At 37.2% G+C, this 25508-nt stretch overlaps 1 protein-coding gene across 1 annotated transcript in view; it reads left to right on the forward strand.

The window, feature by feature from the left end:
* The window catches only part of LOC131526018 (cytosolic 5'-nucleotidase 3-like), a 39274-nt gene extending 15906 nt beyond the window's left edge, over positions 1-23368 (forward strand). Inside the window, exons 3-9 of the mRNA XM_058754078.1 lie at positions 9974-10043; positions 10547-10593; positions 11042-11127; positions 19238-19327; positions 19416-19578; positions 21545-21745; positions 21823-23368. Of these exons, the coding sequence (XP_058610061.1) occupies positions 9974-10043; positions 10547-10593; positions 11042-11127; positions 19238-19327; positions 19416-19578; positions 21545-21745; positions 21823-21930 (765 nt within the window). The 3' untranslated portion in view covers positions 21931-23368. The remainder of the gene's footprint in view (positions 1-9973; positions 10044-10546; positions 10594-11041; positions 11128-19237; positions 19328-19415; positions 19579-21544; positions 21746-21822) is intronic.
* The last annotated feature ends 2140 nt before the right edge of the window (positions 23369-25508 follow it).

The raw sequence follows: 25508 nt of genomic DNA on the forward strand, positions 1-25508 counted from the left end.
TGGAACATAAATATCACTAACCCAAACCATTTTCCAGAAACTTAAGCATTAGTGTATATTGTCAAAATTGTTCGATTTTCTAAGTTGCCTACATTTTAAAACACAGCAGACTTCTTTGAAATATTGTGGATAGGGTAAACGTACCTATTAAGCTCACCAAAATCTACATTGAGTCATTTTAGTGCACAAGATATTGGTTTCAGTACAAGAAGTTATGTTAAAATAAAATATTAATCTCTCACACAAAAATGTTTAATTTTATTTTAAATGATATACAGATATACATCATTAAATGCAAAAAGTCTGGCTGTGATTAATGGGTATATTTCTGTACCCTTTAAACACACCCCTGTTCCCATTAAGCTCACATCATGTTTTATTAAAAATATTGTTTATTTTAAACAAACTTTTAAAGAATAATTGGAAAAAAAGAAGTTTTATTTGAAGGTACAAAGTCAATTACAAAAAAAAAACAGAACACTAAAAACAAGCAACAAGGCATTCAAGTCGATCAGTTATATATATATATAATGAAGTGCCATTTAAGCAACATCTAGACTAGTCCACATTCAGCGAAGTAACATATTCAAAAAACAAAAAAAAAAATATTTACAAAGTAGGTAAGTGTCTGAAGCCTAGCGTTTTAAAAATCTGTTCAGATTTTAAAAGTCGTGTAGTGTATTCCAGCCTTTAGTTGTTTTTTTCCTGGACAGATACGACAGGTTTCTAATGGCTCCTTCTTTGAATGGATGACATACCTCTTTCATCTTTGGGCATAAACTATAGTTATGTCTAGATTTTGTCATCTTAAAGCTGTTAAAATAAGTTATTAATCATTTTATAAAGATCAACTTAAAGTGACAGCCATCAGTTTATATGTAAAGTCTGTTTATGAAGTATTTACACAGACTTTCAATGTGGAAGAGCTTAAAGAGAGCACACTGAGCTTAATTGGAGCAGCAACAATTTTTTTATAAATTTCATGTAATATTTCTTAAAATGACAAGATTTTGCTAAATAAATAATCTAGGTCATGTATTAAGTTCATACATATTTTAATATGAACAACTATTATTAACAATATCTGAAATTTTCTGTGTGATATCTGTGTGATTTTCACAGTGGTGCACCCTTTAAGCTCACCTTACAATAATATGAAATCTTTAAAAATTACGGCAGTATAAAACCACAGACCAGCAATAAACTGTAAATTTGTAATATTATGGATGTAAAAGTACAAGCCAGTAATGCCTGTGAAGTAATATGTTAGCGTAGCACACAATCTTATATAGCTAGTCAGCTAATATCGTATTGCACATTTGTTGTTTGAATATATTGATTTTACAATGTCATAAACTTTACCCCCTACACCACTTTGTAAAAGCTTATAATATAATCCATCGTGCCAAATAGAATCAAATGCTTTTTTGAAATCGATAAAACATGCAAATATTTTTCCATTTTTGGTCTGTTTTACGTGTTTATTGATTAGGGTGTGTAGGGTGTAAATGTGGTCAGTAGTTCTGTGATTAGGAAGAAAGCCAATCTGACTCGGGCTCAGGACACTGTGTTCATTAAGGAAGTTTACTATTCTATTGTTTAAAATACTGCTAAATAACTTCCCCAGATTACTGCTCACACAAATGCCTCTGAAATTATTGGGGTCCAATTTGTCTCCACTCTTGTGAATTGGGGTAATAAGTCCTTGGTTCCAGATGTCAGGAAAACAGCCTGAACTAAGTACAAGGTTGAATAATTTGAGCACAGCGGTCTGAAGCTCAGGTGTGCTGTGTTTCAGCATTTCACCTGGAATGCTGTCAGGACCACAAGATTTCTTACATTTTTGGCTTTTGAGTTTGTTTGTTGATTCTTTATATGTAATTGGGAAGTCAAGTGGATTTTGATTATTTTTAATTGTGTCTTCATAGGTTTGTAGATGTTGTTTGATCAGATTATAATTGTCATTGAGTTGTTTTGGTGGGATTTCTTTATACAAATTTTCAAAATGCTTTGTCCAAGTATCTCCATCTTGTATTGGCAAGTTTTGTGGTTTTGTTGTGCTCAGATTATTCCACATATCCCAGAACTGATTATGATTTATTGAATGTTCTATTTCTTGTAAACTTTTAGTCAGATGGTGTTGCTTTTTTGCTCTGATTGTGTCTTTGTATTGTTTTAGTTTTGAATAATATTCAGTTCTTATGTCGGTGTTGTATGGTTCTTTATGTTTCAGATTTGATAATTTTCTAAGTTGTTTTCTTAATGTTTTGCAGTCTGAGTCAAACCATTTTTCACCTTTTGGTGTTTTTTTCTTAGTGTATTTTTTGCCTTTCTTTTTCAATTCACTTATATATGCTGCTTTTCGAAATATGTAATTGATTTCATTTGTAGCCAGATTAACACCATCTTTAGTTGTTTCAGTTTTTTTATTCATAAAATATAGTGATTAGATTCTTCAGTTCTTCAGAATTCAGGGCTTGGATAAATTTTTCTGCACTGTCTGAAGTCCATTTGTATCTCTGCTGGACCTGATACAAGTTGCAGGTTTCCTGCTTGTTTTGTTCTGGTGTGTGATGTGTTTTAATATAAATGTTAGTTTGGTTATGGTCAGAAAGCGGAGTTTGTTGTATGACAGTGAATGCACTGAAGGAGGATGGGTCCATGTCAGTGATGGCATAGTCAACTACACCAGCTCCAAGACCTGAACAACACGTGAACCTCCCTAAAGAGTCCCCTCTGATCCTGCCATTAAGCATGTACAGGCCTGAGGCTCGGCAGAGCTGCACTAATTCTCTACCATTTTTATTTACAGTTTGGTCAAGATTGTTTCTTGGTGGGAGGTTTTTTGTGAGACTCTGGGGGTTTTGGCCAAAGACATGCTCATTGTTCAGATCCAGTTCTTGCGTTTAAGTCTCCACACAGCAGCACGTTTCCCTGGGCCTGGAAACGGCTGATCTCTGTGTGGATGTTGTTCAGATATTCCTCATCATGGTAAGGGGATTCTGCTGGAGGGATGTAGATGGCACAAAGATAAGTGTCAGTGGTTGAAATGCCAATTTGATTGTTTAGTTTTAACCAACAATGAAATTTACTAAGTGTAATTATAGAAATGTGTTTGGCCAGAGCTTCCTTGTACCACACCAGAATTCGTCCCGAGTCTCGTCCACGGTGGACTGTACTTAATTTAACTGAGGGTACAATTACTTCATAGTAGCCTGAGGGACAGTAGGTAAGTGCATCATTTCGACACCAGGTCTCGGTGAGAATGATAATGTCAGCATCTTTGTTATTTTTCAGAAAAACTGGGTCTGTGCTTTTAGGACCAAAAGTCGAAGAATGAAGACCCTGAATATTCCAACAACTTATATGAAATGAACGCATTAGTATTTTAGTAATATTAAAGATAAACCTATTTGGTAAGACAGAGAGAAAATAACCTGTGAGAATGTATATGGTAAACAATTTACATCTAGTGCACTGTGTTTGTGCCTATTGTCCTTATCTGTTCAGGAGCTGGTTGCACAGTGTCTGCAGCATCTCTCTGATCTGGCTCAGTTCGCTGGCAGGTGTGGCGGTGCTGGGTGCAGCAGGGGGCCGGGCTGCAGCTTCAGCATAGCTCTGTGCTCTCGGCTGTGGGGGCTTCTCTTGGTGTGGGGTGGTTTTTGGTTTCTTCTTTCTTACGGGGGTTTGATGGGCAGCGGGTGGATGTGAAGTTGGTGACTGCAGGTTTACAGGTGTGTAGGGAGCCATTGCTGGGTGTGGTGGACGACGTGCAGTGTTTGTCCAGGCGATGTCTGTCCTCACCGGGGCCGGAGGGGGATGTCTGGGCATGTAGGGGTGAATGGGCCGGTGGTATTGTGGAATTGGTAACAGGTGTCTCGGTGATGCTGGACTGCGGCCCAGGGCTGCATCTTTTAGGGTCTTTGCAAAAGTACGGACTCCATCTTTGTGTAGGTGAAGTCCATCATACAGGTGTTGGAGGCCGATGTGGTAGTGGTGGGCCAGGTGTACATTGGGGAGCGCAGAACAGCCACTGGAAATTTCAGTATTGATGCTGTAGATGATGTGCGGTGGTGTGTCGTGTCTTGGGAGAAGCGTGGAGATTATGATTCGGGACTCTGGGAACTTTTTGCTGGTGACTTCTGCCATTTTCCTCACCGCATCAGAAGTACTGTTGCGCAGCGAGTGAAGGTCATTAGTCCCAGTATGAATGATAATACATGAGCGGTGTCCTGTGAAGTCTCTGATGATCTGGTGGGCGTGGCCTGTTGTGCTACATCGCTTTGCAGTGACTTTTTGGTGTGGAAAGAGGGTCCAGGAATTTTCCATTAGAGTCCGTGAGGAGGAGAACATCTGGATCAGGTTCTGGAGTCTGGGCAGGTGAGGCCTGTGTTGCTGCAGGTGTCTGTGTGTTTGTCGTAGGCATGCATTCTGTGTTTGTGTAGTTTGGTTTGTCTGGAGCTGTATTGTGAGGTGCATTGTCTTTTGTGGTTTTCTGTAACTGTTCTTTTATTTCTTGCAGCTGTCTGGAAAAGTTCACTTCCTTTTTCTCTGTGTCCTCCTCTAGTTTGCATAGCTGTAAGCGGAGAGTTCGGTTTTCTTCTTGAAGTCCTCTGAGAGCTCTTGTGAGTTCAGTGATGGAGGAACTGGTGTTTTTCTTCAGCTGCTGGAGTTCATCTTTGAGCTCCTGGATGTAAATGTTTGTGTTGTGTGTGTCTGAGAGTTTGGCCTGAGTGTGTTCTCTGAATTCAGTGAAGTCCAGTTCTAGTAGGGCTAAACTGTCTGTCAGTTGACGTTCTGATGGTGAAGGTGGTGAAGGTGAAGGATTCACTGGGCCTTCCTCCTCAGAGTCTGTGCAGTTCACATGGGTCTCGTCTCTCCTTCTCTACTCTGGCTTTTAGCAGGGGAAAATCTCCTCAAATGAGTTCAGGCTTGCTTCATTGCCTTGCAGTAAGAAGGTGCCTTTAGTGTTAATTACTATGTTATAGTGAGAATGGGGTTGTCTGTGTCTAGCATTTCATCTTCACAAATAGTTAACCTTCCACCTCGGCCAATTCCTTCTTTAAAAACATGCTTGTATTCCTCACAGATGGTCAGTTTCCAAGCATTAATCATAGTGGTGTGGAAAATGAAGTTGTTCTTGATTCGTTTCCCATTGAGCTGAATATAGTCAGCGTACAGAACATCAGGATTGTCTCTGAGAGTTTTCTCTTTGTGTTTTTTCGTGCCTGTATACTTCTGCACTTCTCTGGGTAACACACACTCCGTTTGCGCCAGGGTTGCCATGGTGATCAGACTTGGCACAGAGCCAGAACTGCAGCTAACTTTAGCTTTTAGCTTATAATGTTAAATCTAGAGTATGATTTCGACAATGAGTAGGTCCTGACACGTGTTTAACACCAATAGAGTTTAGAATGTCTATAAATGCTGATCCCAACAAATCTTTTTCATAATCGACATGGTAGAGACCTGCGTGGGACGGATTTTTCAGTCCCGCTCCCGTAAGATTCTGTCCCGCTCCCGCAGAAATATATCTTATCTGGTCCCGCGACATTCATGTTGTGTCCGCTCCCGCCCATAAAAGCCCACATAAAAGTAATCTATATTGATTTTTTCTGTACATCGAATAAATTTACATGAAATGGTTCGGTAACATCTCCTAAGCTCCACAACATCCCAGCATAAACACTCCCGATAAAATATTTGTTATTTAGGCTAAGCCTCAACATTCACAAACCACTGTTATTTTTAACAGAAAAGCAAGCATGGGCTGCTGCCAGCATGGTTAGCCATGGCAAAATGCGAGCAGCTTCCTTTATTATCACTAAAAGCTGACATCTCAGTTCATCGCGATCTCATAAAGCTCTGTTATAACAGAATGAACATACGCACAATGAATCTTTCACAATGTCTACTTCTTGTATTAAAATGAGACAATTCGTGAGCACACAATTTCAGCACTGTGGTGAGTCATCTCTGACTGGCCATTGCATTCCAGAAATCAACAGCTGAGCCTGTGATTGGCTACACTGCACAACCCTTTAAACATGTGTTATATATAGAAACTGCCTAGCTTGCGCATGTTAATCAGTTTAATGTTCCATCCCGCACACACACAAGTCTGTTCCCACCTGCACCCGCACTCTCCCATCAAGAGTTGTCCCGCACCGCACCCTGTTGCGTTGGGTCTCGCGGGAGTGCAGGTCTCTACAACATGGATATTAAAATCACCAACAATTAGGACTTTATCTGCAGCTAACTAACTCTGATAGAAAATCAGCAAATTCTTTAATAAAGTCTGTATGGTGCCCTGGTGGCCTGTATACAGTAGCCAGTACAAACATCACAGGGGATTTATCATTAATACTTGTTTCTTTGGATAACGTTATATGAAGCACCATTACTTGAGCAATTATACTTGAAACCCGACCTCTGAGAAATACTGAAAATATTGCTATAAATTGTAGCAACACCTCCCCCTTTACCTTTTGAACATGGTTCATGTTTGTAACGGTAATGTAATCATCTGGTTTCAGCCAGGTTTCTGTCAAACAAAGCACATCTAGTTTATGGTCAGTGAACATATCATTTACAAAAAGTGCTTTTGTAGAAAGGGATCTAATATTCAATAAACCAAGCTTTATCATCTGTTTATCTGTATTATATCTGTTTTATTATATCAGAACCTTTCAGTTACGAGGCCGACTCTCTAACCATTAGGCCACTCTAACCATTCCACTATGCTTACACTGGACATGAGCGGCTCAGTGTAACTGAAGACCATAGAACCCATCTACACTGGATGCAGCATGACATAACAAACCCCCGACAGTTCTATGTATGAAGTACACCACTTCTGATAAAGTACAAATGGACTTGCAACAGTCACTTTGTCATGTCCATCTTTTAATTGTTGCATCCAGTGTAGACACCTTTTACCTAGTACAGCCAGTGGAAGACCACCACCACTAGACTGCTCATTAAACCATGTGGAACATAAATATCACTAACCCAAACCATTTTCCAGAAACTTAAGCATTAGTGTATATTGTCAAAATTGTTCGATTTTCTAAGTTGCCTACATTTTAAAACACAGCAGACTTCTTTGAAATATTGTGGATAGGGTAAACGTACCTATTAAGCTCACCAAAATCTACATTGAGTCATTTTAGTGCACAAGATATTGGTTTCAGTACAAGAAGTTATGTTAAAATAAAATATTAATCTCTCACACAAAAATGTTTAATTTTATTTTAAATGATATACAGATATACATCATTAAATGCAAAAAGTCTGGCTGTGATTAATGGGTATATTTCTGTACCCTTTAAACACACCCCTGTTCCCATTAAGCTCACATCATGTTTTATTAAAAAATATTGTTTATTTTAAACAAACTTTTTAAAGAATAATTGGAAAAAAAAAGAAGTTTTATTTGAAGGTACAAAGTCAATTACAAAAAAAAAACAGAACACTAAAAACAAGCAACAAGGCATTCAAGTCGATCAGTTATATATATATATAATGAAGTGCCATTTAAGCAACATCTAGACTAGTCCACATTCAGCGAAGTAACATATTCAAAAAACAAAAAAAAAAATATTTACAAAGTAGGTAAGTGTCTGAAGCCTAGCGTTTTAAAAATCTGTTCAGATTTTAAAAGTCGTGTAGTGTATTCCAGCCTTTAGTTGTTTTTCCTGGACAGATCGACAGGTTTCTAATGGCTCCTTCTTTGAATGGATGACATGCCTCTTTCATCTTTGGGCATAAACTATAGTTATGGCTAGATTTTGTCATCTTAAAGGTGTTAAAATAAGTTATTAATCATTTTATAAAGATCAACTTAAAGTGACAGCCATCAGTTTATATGTAAAGTCTGTTTATGAAGTATTTACACAGACTTTCAATGTGGAAGAGCTTAAAGAGAGCACACTGAGCTTAATTGAGCAGCAACAATTTTTTATAAATTTCATGTAATATTTCTTAAAATGACAAGATTTTGCTAAATAAATAATCTAGGTCATGTATTAAGTTCATACATATTTCAATATGAACAACTATTATTAACAATATCTATGAACTTTTCTGAGTGATATCTGTGTGATTTTCACAGTGGTGCACCCTTTAAGCTCACCTTACAATAATATGAAATCTTTAAAAATTACGGCAGTATAAAACCACAGACCAGCAATAAACTGTAAATTTGTAATATTATGGATGTAAAAGTACAAGCCAGTAATGCCTGTGAAGTAATATGTTAGCGTAGCACACAATCTTATATAGCTAGTCAGCTAACTGTGTTCTGTAGCATCTGTGCTGTGTTGCTAAAACTATCTTTTAGATCTAACTGTAATTATTTCCCACATCTAAATTCCAGGTTATAATATGCAAAAGTTTAAGCATTAATCTCTTAATTTTACAGTAAGTAGTGAAACTTACCCAAAATAAAAGCTTAAACATCTAAAAAAACGCACATTTAAGGAGCTCCTCTTTTGGTGAAAGTTTTTAGACAGCTTTCAAAATGGCCTCCAGACAGTGTGAACACATGGAGACTCATATCTCAGAGTGCAATGATCTGATTGACTTCAAATTACAGGAGGTATATAGTAACAAACATTTCAATTGGTTAAGACATGAGTAGGAAAATAAATTATTTTATCTTTTTATAGTCTGATCTCAAAAATGGAAGTGTGCTTAATGGGTACGTGAGGTTAGGTACGTTTACCCTAAATGTATACTCTTGGATTGTATCAACATGCTACAGGTTTCGGCCTGTATTACCGCCAGGGCTCTGAACCGGTTCAAGGAACAAAAATGAAAACCAGAAATGAGCGAAATTTTGACAGGAACAGAACCAGAAACGAAATCAAATTTTATAGTTCCGAACAGAATCAAAAATTTGAAATGGCCATTAACCGGTTAATAACATTATTTTATCGTTCCATTTAATATTTGAAATTTGCTGTCAACCAATCACGAATTCAAGTAGTAGGCTACGGCCTATATTGCAAATGTGGCGCTGACGCGACCCACGCATGAAATGCCCGCTCAGCTGTGAACTCGTCATAGTTGCAATGGCAATGCACCGGCATTAGAGTTTATCCTAGGATAGTGTAAGATGGATTCAACATAGTTCAACGCCTTAACTTCAGAGGATTTGTTGTGGAGAGAAGAGAACTTTAACTGTGTTTATAATGTTTGTAAACATTTTGCTTTTACAGGCATTTTAGCCTACATTATTTCTGAATGTAATCATAAAATGCGACTTAGTCTATGTTTTTTTTCCCTCTCAAAACGCAATTTTATAAGAGCGTTTAACAATGCAGTAAACATTTTTAAATATCTTGAAAAAATACTTTAGTGTCGTTAAAGCGTTAGCAGATTTTTTCTTTTGTTTAGTAGGCTACATTTGGCCAAAATCTATAAAAGACGATGCTGTATTGGCTATGATTAAGCGCAGCGGGTTAAGATACCACATTTTCTGTGTTGTTGTTTTTTCTTTTTTCTTTTTTGAGTAAAGAAAACGCTGTACTTTATTATTATTATTATTATTATAGGCAAAGAAATAATAAAAAAAATAATAATGTTATTAACCAGTTTCGGAACGATAATAATACATGAGGAACGTAGGAACAGAAACTTTAAAATATCAATTCTGCTCGGAGTGAACCAATTGAATTTTTTTTTTGTTTTCAAGCCCTGATTATCGCTACATTTTTAATTAAGTGAAAATGTAAATGTAGTTTTTACTCTATTTGAATGAATATGCATTTAATGTAAACTACTCCAACTTTACTTTGTAAAGACAATAAAACGTGGTATATCTTTCTAGGTTTGTTAGAGTTTGAACTGATTTCTCACAATGCAGATATTAGGTGTTTTTTTGTGTGTTTTCTTTTGAATACAAGGCATTACAAGATGTTCTCATGTAATGACATGGGTATTTGATGGATTTTTGTTGTTTATGTTGTAGGTAATCTCAGATTTTGATATGACTCTCACCAGGTTCGCCTACAATGGCAAACGCTGCCCTACATCCCATAGTAAGTACAACAAAAAGTAATATTGCGTTTAGTTTTGCTGAGCTAGTTGTCCACCATTCAATTAGCCAATTAGTGAGGTTAAGTAGTTTTATTTTTTGTGCTGACAGCATGCTGGGTGTTTAGCTGTTAGACTGTTTGCACAGTAAAACTATCTGTGTAATGCAGCCTGCATCTTTAAATTAATTCATTTAAAATCTTTACATCCATAGACGTTCAGATTTCAGACAGATGTCTTTGGTCAGATGTTTTTGTTTAGTTGATTTTGAAAATGTGAACTTTTGCAGGTCCCTATGACAAAAAATTAAGCACAGAATGCTAGATAAAGGTTGTAAGGGTTTAAACGAGTTTTCTCTATTAACATAAATGTAAATCTAACCTAAAGTTAATGCTGTTGAACACTGAAAGCTGTAAATAACCTACAGAAAATGAATCGGTGTTAAGAGTTTATCTTGTGTGGATTTCTCTTGTGTTGTTCAAATGAGTAATAAATTGTATGCTTTCAGATATTCTGGACGATAGCAAACTGATCAGTGAAGACTGCAAAGCCAAGGTGAGAAAGCGAATGTTTTCCCTAATGAATATTTTAAGCTTACATTTAGTTTTGACTCAGAACTCTCTGTGCAACTATAGATGTTACACTGTTATGTGTTTGATGTAAAATTCACAGATTTTCAACCACTTCGAGTAAATGAACAATTTGTGTTATTTTTTTCTGTTACTTGTACCAAAATATCCGTTTATTTGTCAGTTCCAGGCTTTTGTGGAAACTACAGATCATAGTTCTGTTACCTTTTCTGTTTTATTTCTGTTTGTTTCTTTTCTGAAGCAGAGGTTTCATGCAATACCTAATTGTCTTAGATGCTGTTTTATCACAAACACTGATCATTTATTCTGTGTGCAGGTTTTTACAGACATATCTTACCTTAACTTAGCACTGTATAGATTTCTTTTTGATGACCAGGACAGTCTTGAAATTGTTGAGGATTGTTTTTCTGCAGCTGAACAATCTTCTGGACACTTACTACCCTATAGAGATCGATTCCACACGCTCAGTGGAGGAAAAGTTACCACTCATGGTTGAATGGTGAGATACATCTACTCATTGCACAACTTATCTCTCAACAACAAACAGAAGGTGACACTATGATGCATCTGATTCCTGTGAGGGTCCAAGTCTGACCATTATTTGTTATACGGGTTGAAAGTGTATGTAGGAATGCACCTAAATATCGGCCAATAATCGGTATCAGCTGATAAAAGCAGTTATTTGCACCATCAACCGATTGTTTAAAACAGCCGATGATCAGAGCTGAAATCAACATGAATTTCAACATCAGAAGGGGTGTTGAAAGATACAGACCACTTACTGAAATGTATCATGTTAGTTAGCTATAAAAATACTAGAGGGAACCAAAAACACCATGGTTTAAATCACACAATGAAATTCTTACTTTGCAAGGCTCCCTTTCACAAAATATACAAAAATATACCGTATAGAATACAAACCATTTTTATCCAATTTTATAATTTTGTATATTTTTGTAGTTTGTTTATAAGTCTTTTTGTCCTTGATTTTATACTCCTACTGTTTACCATTTCTCAGATGGCAGAAGTAGTGGTTGACCGATATATATGCATCGGCCAAACAGAAAAACTTATCGGCCACGTTATTTTAAAAATGCCAAATATCGGCCGATAATTTTTTCTGTTTGGCCGATGCGTTTGAAGCGGGACTTTTATTTTGACGGTGCTGATAATGGCAGCGCCTGAGCATACACCGCTCACATTTTCCCTCTAGTTCGCTGTCATTGTTAGATAATAATTAGATAATTAGATAGAACTGTTAAATAGAGGGATTAAAATGTATTCAAAAAAGTATTATAACGATTGCTTTTATATTATTATTAATAGAAAGGCAAACATTATAATTCTTTCTTGTTTGCCGTCAGCATTCAGCAAATAAGCATTTATACCATTTAAACAAATCTTTGAATGACTAATGAACATTTCATTTCACAAACCTTGCAAACTTAGTCGAATCCAGTTGTGAGATCTTGTGAAGTGTGCATTTGTATCCTGCATGTTCTCTGCATGACTTCCGGTGCGAATTTAATGCTTTAAACATTAAATTTGTGATTTCAAATTATGCTGCACTTTATGCATTTGCCCACTGTCATATTCATGTCATTTTCACTGTGTGCTGTCTGTAAAATTACCTTGGCTTTATTTAAAAAAATATGATTCCCAATGCACACAAACTTCCCAGAATACTGAGTGCATTGGTTACAGTTTACTTTTTTAATTATATTTTTTATTAAATATTTATTTATTTGTGAAAAATACTTCGTCATCTAAAGTATGTTTATTTTACAAATGTATTTTTTTAATCCATTTTCAAATGATTTCAAATTTCTTAAATATTAATTAAAATAAATACAATTATATGGGCTTCATATCGGCCATCGGCCACCATGCTTTCCAAGATATCGGCATCGGCTGTCAAAAAAACAATATTGGTCGACCACTAGGCAGAAGTGTGAAGAGACTGTGTTGTGGATGTGTATTGTCCCTGATGATGTTGAGGGCCCTCCTGATGACCCTTGTGCAGTAAATATCCTGAAGTGATGGGAAGGCTGCTCCGCAAATTAACTGTGATGTTTTTATTACATGTTGGAGAGCTTTCCTGTCTTGAACAGTGCAGCTTCCATCTGTATAAGTTGCTGAGGATTTTGTTTGTAATACCAAATTCTTAAGAAATATAGTCACTGCTGGGATTTCCTCAGACACTATTAAGTGTTGTGAAACCAGGTTAGATCCTCGCTGAAGTAGGTTCTGAGGAATCTTAAAGGTTTTCATCCTCTCCACCTCGGTCTCGCCAAGGTAGTATAGAACAATACTATAGAAATGAAACTTGGATATATTTTAGAGTAGTCAATGTGCAACTTGTATAGCAGTATACATTTACTGTCCTGTGAAAATAACTCAACACGCAGCCATTATTGTCAAAAAAGCTGGCAACAAAAGTGAGTACACCCTATGTGAAAACAGCTATACGTCGTTTAACCCCCTGGGGTCGACAAACGCATATATGCGTTTTGAAGCAGATTTTCCTGATAAGGCCGAAATGAGCTTGAATTACTCTGCCATTTTTGATCGTACAGATAAAAGCAATACACCATTCGAATCTGTAAGGGGTCTACTTTTATTTGTATACACTCATAATGACAACTAAACTTTGTGCTTCTGAAGAATAAAGAAAACAAACAGGGTGTGCTCTCTGTCTTCTCCGTCTCCGCGAGCTGCTTTTTGAAACACGTCACTAAAATGAACTGTAACTCAGCAAATACTTCACACAGAGACATGGGAGTTATATCTATAGAAAGCTTGAAGTGTCTACTTTGAAATGAAGCAAGTCTTATCGAAAACAAACATTCTGTGATGAAGTAATCCATATGAAACCAACACGATGTTCAGTCTGTCCCGTCTGACTCATTATCTCTAATGTGACCCCGCCCCCGCACGGCTCGCGCTGTTCATATATAAATAGCCACGTGGTAAGTGCGCGCGTGCAAACGCCCAACAACACAAACAAAGAGGAGGTCCTCATCGCGGCTACTGTTCGTTTCTGGAAGACTCGCCGAGTAAAAGCAGGATTTCCCTCGAAAGAAGAACACGATTTCATCCAGCAGAGGAGATGAGTAAGTAATGTTTCTTTTTTACATTAGTTAACGTTTTATTGTGACAAACTTGAACAGATCTACTAACAGTTAGCTGGGTTTTCCCCCAAACCACAACATGATGAATGCTACGCGTTTAAGAATGTTTAGACCATGTTTATTATTAATACTCTGTTCACAAATATATTTTAATAGCGTGCTAAACAATAATAATTCGTTTCTCAGATATAAAATATCATTTTTTAATAGTACAAAGTACATCCTTTTATTGTACAAAGCATGTTTGAGTCTGTGGCTACAGAATCATATCATAGGCTACTATAAAATCATACATACTAGACTATATGACTGCAAAATCATAGTTGGGTTTTTCCCAAACTATAATTCCTGACTACAATGTTTGAAATCGTGTAAAACATTTTGAATATGATAGGCAATTCACTGTATTTAAATTTCTAACAGCGCTATGATGTTTTCATGCTCTATATAAAACAATAAAAGTAATATGAGTGTACACTGTAACATGATGAATGCTACGAGTCTAAGTATGTTTAGTACATGTTTATTATTAATAGCCTACTCTGTTCAGAAATAGATTTTAATAACGTGCTAAACAATAATAATTAGTTTCTCAGATATAAGATTTCTTTCTCTATTTTATGATAGTGATATATATGATATTTATGATATATATACAGATGTTCCTGATATTAACATGCTCACAAATGTTTTTTTGTTTGTATTTTATTGAATCAGATACCAGCACCAGATGTATCCTGATGTCTCTTCAAACTGTTTTCCTCTGAGAGCGCTGCACCAACATCAGATGTTCAACTACACTGATATTCTATGTCAAAACAAGCTCCTTCTCTACTGATTATGTTTTTTTCTTCTTGAATCCATGGAAAGAAGTAGAAACACTTAAATAACACACGTAAATATCAGGTATGATTTACTTGTTTCACTTGTTGAACAGAATCTGTTGCAGGAATGACTCAAAGTCTGTTCACATCTCTGTGGTTAGATCAGTGTGCACAATAATGTGTCTTTGACCTTCATTATGTATGTTTTGATTATACTGTGTTGTAAATAAAATACAAATAATTTAAAAAAAACCTTTTTTTCAATCTCCTCACATTCTCTCTTACCTGCCTCACAGTCACAGTCACACTGATGGGCCATTAGGGGCCCATAGGGGAGGGCCCTTTGTCTCTCAGGTGAAAATCACTTAATATTCATGGCCATTGCCACTCCCTCGCATATAGACCCTCGACCACAAAACATGTCTTGAAAATTTTAAATCAATATATTGTTTTCTGTGAATGAGTAAGCAGAATGATTTTCACATAATTGTGAAGTAAATATTCTAGCCTACAAGACTGATTACTCAAAAGTCTTGGTCAGGACTATTTAGTGTGGGTTGTATGGCCTTATTTCAGCTACATTTTTTTTCCCAAAACTTACAAACCACGCATAATATTTTTTTCTAAAAATGCAAACATGTACATCCATCTTGGTCACATATTATTGTAGCACACTGTGTGCTGTCTGTAAAATTACCTTGGCTTTATTTAAAAATATGATTCCCAATGCACACAAACTTCCCAGAATACTGAGTGCATTGGTTACAGTTTACTTTTTAATTATATTTTTATTAAATATTTATTTATTTGTGAAAAATACGTCATCTAAAGTATGTTTATTTTACAAATGTATTTTTTAATCCATTTTCAAATGATTTCAAATTTCTTAAATATTAATTAAAATAAAATACAATTATATGGGCTTCATATCGCCATCGGCCACCATGCTTTCCAAGATATCGCATCGGCTGTCAAAAAACAATATTGGTCGACCACTAGGCAGAAGTGTGAAGTGTGTTGTGGATGTGTATTGTCCCTGATGATGTTGAGGGCCCTCCTGATGACCCTTGTGCAGTAAATATCCTGAAGTGATGGGAAGGCTGCTCGCAAATTAACTGTGATGTTTTTATTACATGTTGGAGAGCTTTCCTGTCTTGAACAGTGCAGCTTCCATCTGTATAAGTTGCTGAGGATTTTGTTTGTAATACCAAATTCTTAAGAAATATAGTCACTGCTGGGATTTCCTCAGACACTATTAAGTGTTGTGAAACCAGGTTAGATCCTCGCTGAAGTAGGTTCTGAGGAATCTTAAAGGTTTTCATCCTCTCCACCTCGGTCTCGCCAAGGTAGTATAGAACAATACTATAGAAATGAAACTTGGATATATTTTAGAGTAGTCAATGTGCAACTTCTATAGCAGTATACATTTACTGTCCTGTGAAAATAACTCAACACGCAGCCATTATTGTCAAAAAAGCTGGCAACAAAAGTGAGTACACCCTATGTGAAAACAGCTATACGTCGTTTAACCATGCAAAGCCACGTCCTATTCATCATGTTTATGTTTTTGTCTGCTTGACAGGACCATACAAATTTGTGTATCTTGTTTTAGAGCAGTTAAAATGTGGTGCTTTGTGTACAGTTCTCTCATACTGACCACTGGATGTTCAACATGGCACCTCATGGCAAAGAACTCTCTGTGGATTTGAGAATCAGAATTGTTGCTCTCCACAAAGATGGCCTAATCTATAAGAAGTTCGATAACACCCTGAAACTGAGTTACAGTACAGTGGCCAGGGTCATACAGAGGTTTTCCAAGATGGGTTTCACTCGGAACAGGCCTCGCAAGGGTCGATCAAAGAAGTTAGGTCCTCGTGCTGTGTGTCAGGTGCAGAAGCTGACTTCCAAAAACAGACGCATGAGTGCTGCCAGCATTGCTTTAGAGGTTGCAGAGGCAAAAAGTCAGCTTGTCAATGCTCAGACCATACACCACACACTGCAACAAGTCAGTTTGCATGGCCGTCGTCCCAGAAGGAAGCCTCTTCTGAAGCTGGCTCACAAAAAAGCCTGCAAACAGTTTGCTGAAGACAACCTGTCCAAGAGCATGAATTACTGGAACCATGTCCTGTGGTCTGATAAGACTAAGGTAAACTTGTTTGGCTCAGATGATGTCCAGCATGTGTGGTGACGCCCTGGTGAGGAGTACCAAGAAAATTGTCTCATGCCTACAGTCAAGCATGGTGGTGGTAGCTTCATGGTCTGGGGCTGCATGAGTGCTGCTGGTACTGAGGAGCTGAGGTTCATTGAGGAAAACATGGATTCGAACATGTACTGTGACATTCTGAAGCAGGAGATGATGCCCCCCCTTCAGAAACTGGGCCAAATGGCAGTTTTCCAACATAACGACCCCAAACACACCGCCAAGATGACAACTGCCTTGCTGATGAAGCTGAGGGTGAAGGTGATGGAGTGGCCAAGTATGTCTCCAGACCTGAACCCTATGGAGCACATTTGGGGCATTCACCATTTGTCTAACATCCAACAGCTCCGTGATATCATTATGGAGGAATGGAAGAGGATGCCAGCAACAACCTTCACAGCTCTGGTGAACTCCAAGCCCAGGAGGATTAAGGCAGTGCTAGATAACAATGGTGCCCCTACAAAATATTGACACTTGGGACAGTTTTGACATGTTCACTTAGGGTGTACTCGTTTTTGTTGCCAGTTATTTGGACAATAATGGCTATATGTTGAGTTATATTTAGAGGACAGTAAATTTGTATCTCTATACAAGCTGCACACTGACTACTCTAAAATATATCCAAGTTTCGGTCCCACTTTATATTAGGTGGCCTTAACTACTATGTACTTACACTTAAATTACTTATTTGATACAATGCACTTATTGTGTACATACATGTTTTTACATTGTACTTATATTTTAAAAAATACCTATATGTAATTACATCTGTAATTAATTTCTACAATTAAATTTATAATTACACTGTTGACCCATCCCTTACACCTTAACCCACCCTTAAACCTACCCAGACAACCAAACCTGTCCATAACCTTACCCGTATCCCACCTCAATAGCAGCAATAGTGTTTTGCAATACAATATGACCACAATAAGTACATTGTACTTATTTTTTGATGTAAGTACATAGTAGTTAAGGCCACCTAATATAAAGTGTGGCCCAAGTTTCATTTGTGTATTTGTATTTTTTTTGGAGCAACTGTGATGGTGTGTGGATGGCAGCGTTGACATCAGTGGACCAAGTTTGTTGATATGCAAATTGAAATGGGTCCAAGGTAACTAGAATGGTCCTTTTTATGTTGGCGATGACTATCCTTTCAAAACACTTCATAACAATTAGGGCAGGGGTCATCGAGCTTGATCCTGGAGGGCCGGTGTCCTGCAGAGTTTAGCTCCAACTTGCCTCAACACACCTGCCTGGGAGTTTCAAGTATACCTAGTAAGACCTTGATTAGCTGCTTCAGGTGTGTTTAATTAGGGTTGGAGCTAAACTCTGAATTAGGGTGAGTGCAATCGGGCTATAATTATTCAGGCAGGTCACTGTTTTTCTTTGGAAGAGGCACAATTGTGGTGGTCTTAAAGTAGGTGGGCATCAAGGTCTGACTGTGAGACAGATTGTAGATTTCCACAAGCAATTCAGCCAGTTCTGACGAGTACACTAAGTGCCTGGCTGGGGATGTCATCTGGGCCGGCTGCTTTCCATGGGTTTGTCCTCTTCAGAGCTTTGCACACTTCCATCGTTGACACGGTGTGTGGCATGTCCGATATGCCCTCTGAGTCCAGAATCATGTGCTGTTGGTTGATGTTTGGGGCCTTGACGCGAGCGTAGAACTCCTTCAGCTCATTTGGGAGTGTGGTCTTGGAAGTCATGGCTCCCTGGCTCCTCTGCCAGTACTCTGTGATGTGCTGCAAGCCTTGCCACATTCGTCGAGAATCCGCTGTGGTGTAATATCTCTCTAGCCTCAGACTGTAATGTCTCATGGCTTTCCTGATTGATTTGCACAGGTTGTATCTGGCCTTTTTTAATTCCTCAGTCTCACCCAAGGTGAATGCGGTGGAGTGAGTGTGTAGCATGGAGCATCCAAGCTTTATCGTTGGGGTAGATCTTACAGAATTTTGTGGGAATGATGTTCTCCGTGCATGTATAACCAGTTACAGCTGCAGCATACTCCTCCAAGTCCATAGAGGAGTCCCCCCTTAGAGAAGCAGTTTTAAACACACCCCAATTTGTACTTAAAGCAGTCCTGAAGCACTAACTAGGATTATTCATTCCACACTTTAACAGATTTACTTACTTTACTTTTTTTATTTACTTACTCGCTTAAGAAGTTGTCTGTAGGCTGGGTGTTTGGATCAAGAGAGCGAAACAGACACATCCGCCACATTGCACACCTCATTTAGGCCCATACACTATAAGGTTAAATGAAGCAAAAAACCTCCTTTACACTGTGACCTGAAACATTTTCCTTTTGTTTTTGTTTTGTTGTTGTTGTACTTTTTCAGTAAAACTGTAGTTTTATCTTGTTTTAAATTGTTTTTACACCAATCGCAAGTTATCATTCATTCATTCTACTTAGCTGTGTGTGTGTGTGTGTGTGTGTGTGTGTGTGTGCAGGTGGACTAAAGCCCATGAGCTTCTTGTGCAGCAGAAGATCATTAAGGATCACTTGGCTCTAGCTGTGAGAGAGTCTGAAGCCATGCTGAGGTAGGATCATTAACAAAACTAACAAGCATGTGTGTTGTAGTGGGTGATGATATCACTAATAATGATGGTTTGATAATGTGTTCGTCAGGGATGGATACCAGCAGTTCTTTGATCATCTCCATCAGTTGTCTGTTCCTCTGCTGATCTTCTCTGCTGGAATTGGGGATGTCTTAGAGGAAGTGATCAGACAAGCTGGTGTGTTCCATCCTAATGTCAAAGTCTTCTCCAATTACATGGACTTTGATGAATCTGTAAGTTTCTTTATAAACATCTGTCTTATTTTTGTCAATGGATATGGTTTAAATGATTTTCAATACATTTCTTGTTTAGTTTTAATTTCTTAAACTATTTTGGCTGTTTAATTTCTGATATTGAATAGTCATTTATATGTTGGGCAGACCTAACAATTTGTGAGACCACAAATACCACAAGTAGTTAAAACTAATGAAAGCTTAAAGGGGTCATATGATGCTATTTTAAAGATCATTATTTTGTGTATTTGGTGTAACAGAATATGTTGACATGCTTTAATGTTCAAAAAACACATATTTTACAAATACTGTACATTATTGTCGTTCCTCTATGCCCTGCCTCTCTCAAACGCGTCGTTTTCTACAAAACCCCTCCTTCCAACAAGTGCAGTCTGCTCTGATTGGCCAGCTGACCCAGTGCATTGTGATTGGCCGAACACCACAAGCGCTGTAACGCGCCTCACCATAATCGCGAGCTTCAGCTTTCAAGTTAGTTTTATCAGTTCAAGCCCGAAAGGGGAACAGAGTCGCGTGACAGACAGTGATGATGCTCGTATGTATTTGCAGTACACAAGCCGCGGTTAAGACGATTTCTGACGGGCTGTACACTCCGCTGTGATGTGACCCTGTTCCCCTCACACATACACACGACGCGTTACGCGCAAAACTCCACATTTTAACAGTCAATAGCAAATACTTAAACTAATAATAAAACATACTTACAGTCGCTGATTCAGAAGCACCAGATTGTCATAGCAAAGTCGGAATTGACCCTTTTGTTTTTTTTTTAGAAATAGCCTTCGTGCATAGCCAGCCTTGTACTCTACTAGGTTCACAAACTGTTGTCCATAAAATTCGAACATTTGGGTTGTGCTGTTCTGTTGTAAACAAATCTTAACTAATGATTCCTAATTGCATCTACCGGTACATTCGGATGGCCAAATAAAGTGCTTTTGCTTTCGCATAGAAACACACAGCATCCCCTTGACACGGCTGCATCAACACTGCTGAGGTTACTGAAACCACGCCTTCTTTCCTCACGTGCACATTTGGGCAGCATTATGCAAATATTTCCACATCGTGATGTAGACATGTGGGGGCGTGTTTGAATGAACTGTTTTAGTGGGGCGTGGACGAGTCTTAACTTTTATAAAGAATATCTCTTTGGGTTTGAGACTTTAGTCTTTGCAACTTCAGGGATCTCATCTATGCACAAACAGCTGTAACACTCCAACGAGAAAGGAAAAAATGAAATTGCATCATATGACCCCATTAATTAATGGGTTTGACATTTGTAAAAAAAAAAAAAAACATGTACAAATGAGGGCGCTATAACTCGTTACATGCACAGAGCATATTTAAAACTTCATAAAATGTAATCTAGCTTCCGCTAACTGTTGTACATGCGTTGTACGAAATCCTCTGATATTTTTCTATACAAATCTTCGTTTTGTTTTGCTCTCTCCACTGTGCATCCGCGTTCGTCACCGCGTTCACCTACGCCATCCGCTGGAACGCCACTCTCTCGTGAACACAAACCGTAATCTCTAGCTTCTGCTAACTGTCGTACTTATAAAGTTTTAAATATGGATATTTTTCTTGCATTGATTCACATCAGAAGGTCTTTATTCACTCCTGGAGCCATGTGGAGGACTTCTTTTATGATGGATCTTTTTGCTTCAAAATCTTGACCACTATTCACTGCCATTATAAAGCTTGGAAGAGCCAGGACATTTTTTTAATATAATTCCAATTGGAAAAAAAAAAGCAAAAAAAAACTTGCTATGTGTATTGCTTTAGGCTAACTGAGACTTGTTATAGCACTTGCATATTGCTCTTTTGGTGATTTTGATTGCTTCCATTGTCCTCATTTGTAAGTCGCTTTGGATAAAAGCATCTGCTAAATGTAAATGTAAGTACACATTTCTTTTAGGTATACTTGAGCCTCTTTTTGTGCTTGTAACAGGGTGTTTTGCAGGCATTTAAAGGAGAGCTGATTCACATCTACAACAAACGGGAAGGAGCTCTGCTCAATACTGAACACTTCAAGGAACTCCAGAGCCGCTGTAATGTCCTCCTGCTCGGAGACTCTCTTGGGGATCTCAACATGGCTGATGGAGTCATGGACTTACAAAACATCCTGAAGATCGGATACCTCAATGATAAGGTAAAGCCACAGTAAAAGCAGGACAGCACATGAAAAAAGGAAATAAACACTAATGAATGTCTTTGTTTTTACCCTAGGTGGATGAGAGGAGACAGTCATACTTAAACTCCTATGATATTGTTTTGGAGAAAGATGAAACCATGGATGTTCCTAATGACATCTTACTCTACATTACAGGACAATGAACTTAGACCTAAGATCTCCAAGATAAGGACAGAGCCAGTGATTTTATTTTCTATGGGTTGGAATATTATTCTGTTGTTTTTCTACCTTGATGACTTCTACATGTTCGTATTGTACCATTTTCTGGATTGTCTATATTTTTTCCATCTGCGCACGGTTGAGAAGGACCTCAAAGACACCAATTTGGTATCTCCAATTTAGATAGTGTCGCTAATCAGGGATTATGGTTCTACACATCTTTCTCCCACTGATATATCAACCAAAAATAACTAAAATATAATAAAATACCTAACTACATAATACTACTATTGTTAGAAATTGCAACAAAATTAAAATAGAAATATAAACTTTTGAACTGCGGGTTTCGTCTGGTCAGAGGAGAACTGGCCCCCGACTGAGCCTGGTTTCTCCCAAGGTTTTTTTCTCCATTCTGTCTCAGAGGGAGTTTTGGTTCCTTGCCGCTGTCGCCTCTGGCTCGCTCAGTTGGGGACACTTAATTTCTAGCGATTATCGCCGATTTGATTGCACAGATACTATTTAAACTAAACTGAGCTAGACAATGACATCTCTGAATTCAATAATGAAATGCCTTTAACTAAAATTGAAAATTGAGTGTTTAATCTTATCATTATACATTACTGACCATCTATCCTCCAATTTGATACTGTTAAGTGCTTTGACACAATCTGTATTGTAAAAGCGCTATATAAATAAAGGTGACTTGACTTGACTTGACTGAAGGTCAAAAAATAAAGTATTTTAAAAAAGTATTTTAGTGGAGGTGTCATGATGTTAATTGTGTATTTACTAAGTCAGTACATTTATGTGAAGGTGACAAAAGGGTAACTTGTTTGCCTCTATCCTAAAAAACATTTAATGGCATGTCTTGTTTTAAAAATGGAAAAATAAAAGAATAGAACCAGAAAGTTAAGTACTAATTATAAATTATATTTGTCAAAATGTATAAAGTAAAAATGCTTTCTTAGACCAGATGTTAATCACAGCCAACTGATTAGTACAGAGTTTGCGAAGTCCAGTAAATGCATTTTAGTCCAGGGGCACGTTCAGGCTCACACGTTTTGCTACAGTTTCCGGGTTGAACGACATGTTTCCTGGAAATGGTGTGCAACAGGGTTTGAGATACGTTTTCTCTTGTTTGGTGGGTGTGTCAAAAATGTCAGCCCAGGCAGCAGCAAACCACACGGTATTAAAGAGACAGCTCGCACAATGGGTCCAAGTGAAGTCATTTAATATGTGTCCGCTGCAGCTCGGTATACTCAACAATTGAAGTTATTAGAAGACATGTTTGTCTTAAGAGTTTTATAGTAACATATGTTACATGACGATGATGAATTTGTAAGTAAATGTAATTAACATCAAAATAAATTCACAAGATCAAGTATATTGTTTGCACATGTTTATTTACATTAAAGGCAAAATAACTGAAATAATAAGAGCACAAGTATAGATCTGGAACTTTAAGTCTGTCTAAATATCATGTAGTAATTGCAATGTCTTCTGGTCCGTATCCTTTCCTTAGGAAGGTGTGCTAGACACTGATTAATGTAGCATAAAAATACTATACATATTTATATATTTTGCTATTGTATTGTGGGTGACACTTTCATAAACGTTTCTATGCTCCTCTGATTATATAATGGTAAATATTACAATATCATAGCACAACAACAATGACAATAATGATAAGCCTAATACTCACAATAAAAATAATAAGGTCATATAGATCATAACACTGTCTCGGAGGTAAGAAGTGGATTATCCTTCATCTGAAATGTTTGTCTTTTCATCCTGAAATGTGAGGCAAATGTTGGATCACAATCATTAGGAACCACAGTTTCCACAAATCCCTTCACTGGATTGGGATGCTCTCTTTTATTCTGGACAGCAAGGGCAGTGACTGTAACATCAAGCGTATTTTGCAGTATTAAACAGGTATTTATACCGATTTCATCAGCCTCTGAAAATTCTTCTAAAAGAACACAAAGAATGGCCTTCTCAGCTGCCATAGTTGCAACACTTGTATGGAGTCAATTTAATGCCGCATATATATGCAAAAGAAAATAAGTTTTGCAAAGAAAAATAAAGAATTGCAAAATAGATAAATAAAACAGAGCAAAAGCAATGATTTTGCAATACATATTTTCCATGGCCATATCTACTGATTTATTTGCAATGCAGCTTTTATTTTGCGTTTCAGTCAAGTTTGAGCTTGTGATACCGTTTTCCCTTTGCGCTTCACGTTTCTGCGCGTCTCACTTTGTGGCGCTGTTTTGACATGGGGGTGGAGTCAGGGGACGGGGGCGTGTCCAACAGGCCTGGGCATGCCTCCCTGGAAGTGACGTCATCGGCCCGAGACGCAGATCACAGCTGATCCAGGCACCGTCATTGAGCAGAGGCATGCGGGCGGATCGTTTCCTTTTATTCACTAGCTTTAAAACATGCATGTTTTCATTTTATTAACAAATGTATATGTGTATTAGCAGCGTTTGCTCAAGTTAAAGAAGTTGTTAATATGAACATCTGCTGTTTATTTCTCTCAATGTGTGCACACTTTTATAGCATTAAAATGTGTATTGTTTCATCTGGTTAACTAAATGTGCATTAATAGTGCTTGTTTAAAATCTCTTAACCTGTGCACAGCGCTCTTTGTTTACATTAGTTCAGAGTTACTGCTAGTTTTAATGTAAAAGAATGCAATTAACTTCACAAACTATACATCATTAAAAGGTCTAAGACTCAAGCTTCATATCCATCTCGACTTCGTTTTCATTTACATAACTCCTGGCATAAATTAAGAAATGACTGGCACTGGAAGTTTAAAAAAAAGAAGCTTGAGTCTTTTGGTTTAAATTTCTCGTGGCCACGAGATATTAATGGGTAAACAAACCAGCGTGACCATAGCAACCTGGGATTATCAGAGATGTATTTATTAATATTTTATTTTTAATTAAGAAATTATAAAAAAAAAAAACATTATTAAATTATTATATTAACACCACCACGGGTAATTTTACCCATGGCTGTTTTTCAAATAGGCTACATAATATATTTTCAATTAAAAATATCCAAGTCTTACAGTCATTGACTTTTATTAAAATTGTGTTATTTACAATCCCCTGTTTATTGTTAAAAAATTGTTTAGATAAAACCAGAACAAAATGTGGCATTTATACCTATAAGCGCCATCAGGACAAATTTACGCATAATTCCTGTCATCACGTTCAAATGAAGATGTTTTAGATGTTTATTCCTCTACTCATAAATGTTCAAACTTTGGATTAAATATTAATTTGTGTTTGCAATTTTTTATCGTTCATGGTTCACTACTGTGTTGCTTATTTATTCCTGAAAAAAAAAATCTGAATTATGATGTAATGAATAAAACAATTTTTATGATTACCCCAAGTTTATTGGTGTTGTTCTCTTATTCAAATGATAAATTATATAACTAAACAAATTAATTAATTAGGTGAAACTGTGCACTTGAATTTGTCATTGTACATCCTTTGCAATGTGGTGAATTAGTATTGCTTATAATAGTCTATTTAGGGTGTTTTAG

This window comes from Onychostoma macrolepis, chromosome 19 (assembly GCF_012432095.1).
Source record: "Onychostoma macrolepis isolate SWU-2019 chromosome 19, ASM1243209v1, whole genome shotgun sequence".
In the NCBI taxonomy this organism is placed as follows: Eukaryota; Metazoa; Chordata; class Actinopteri; order Cypriniformes; family Cyprinidae; genus Onychostoma; species Onychostoma macrolepis.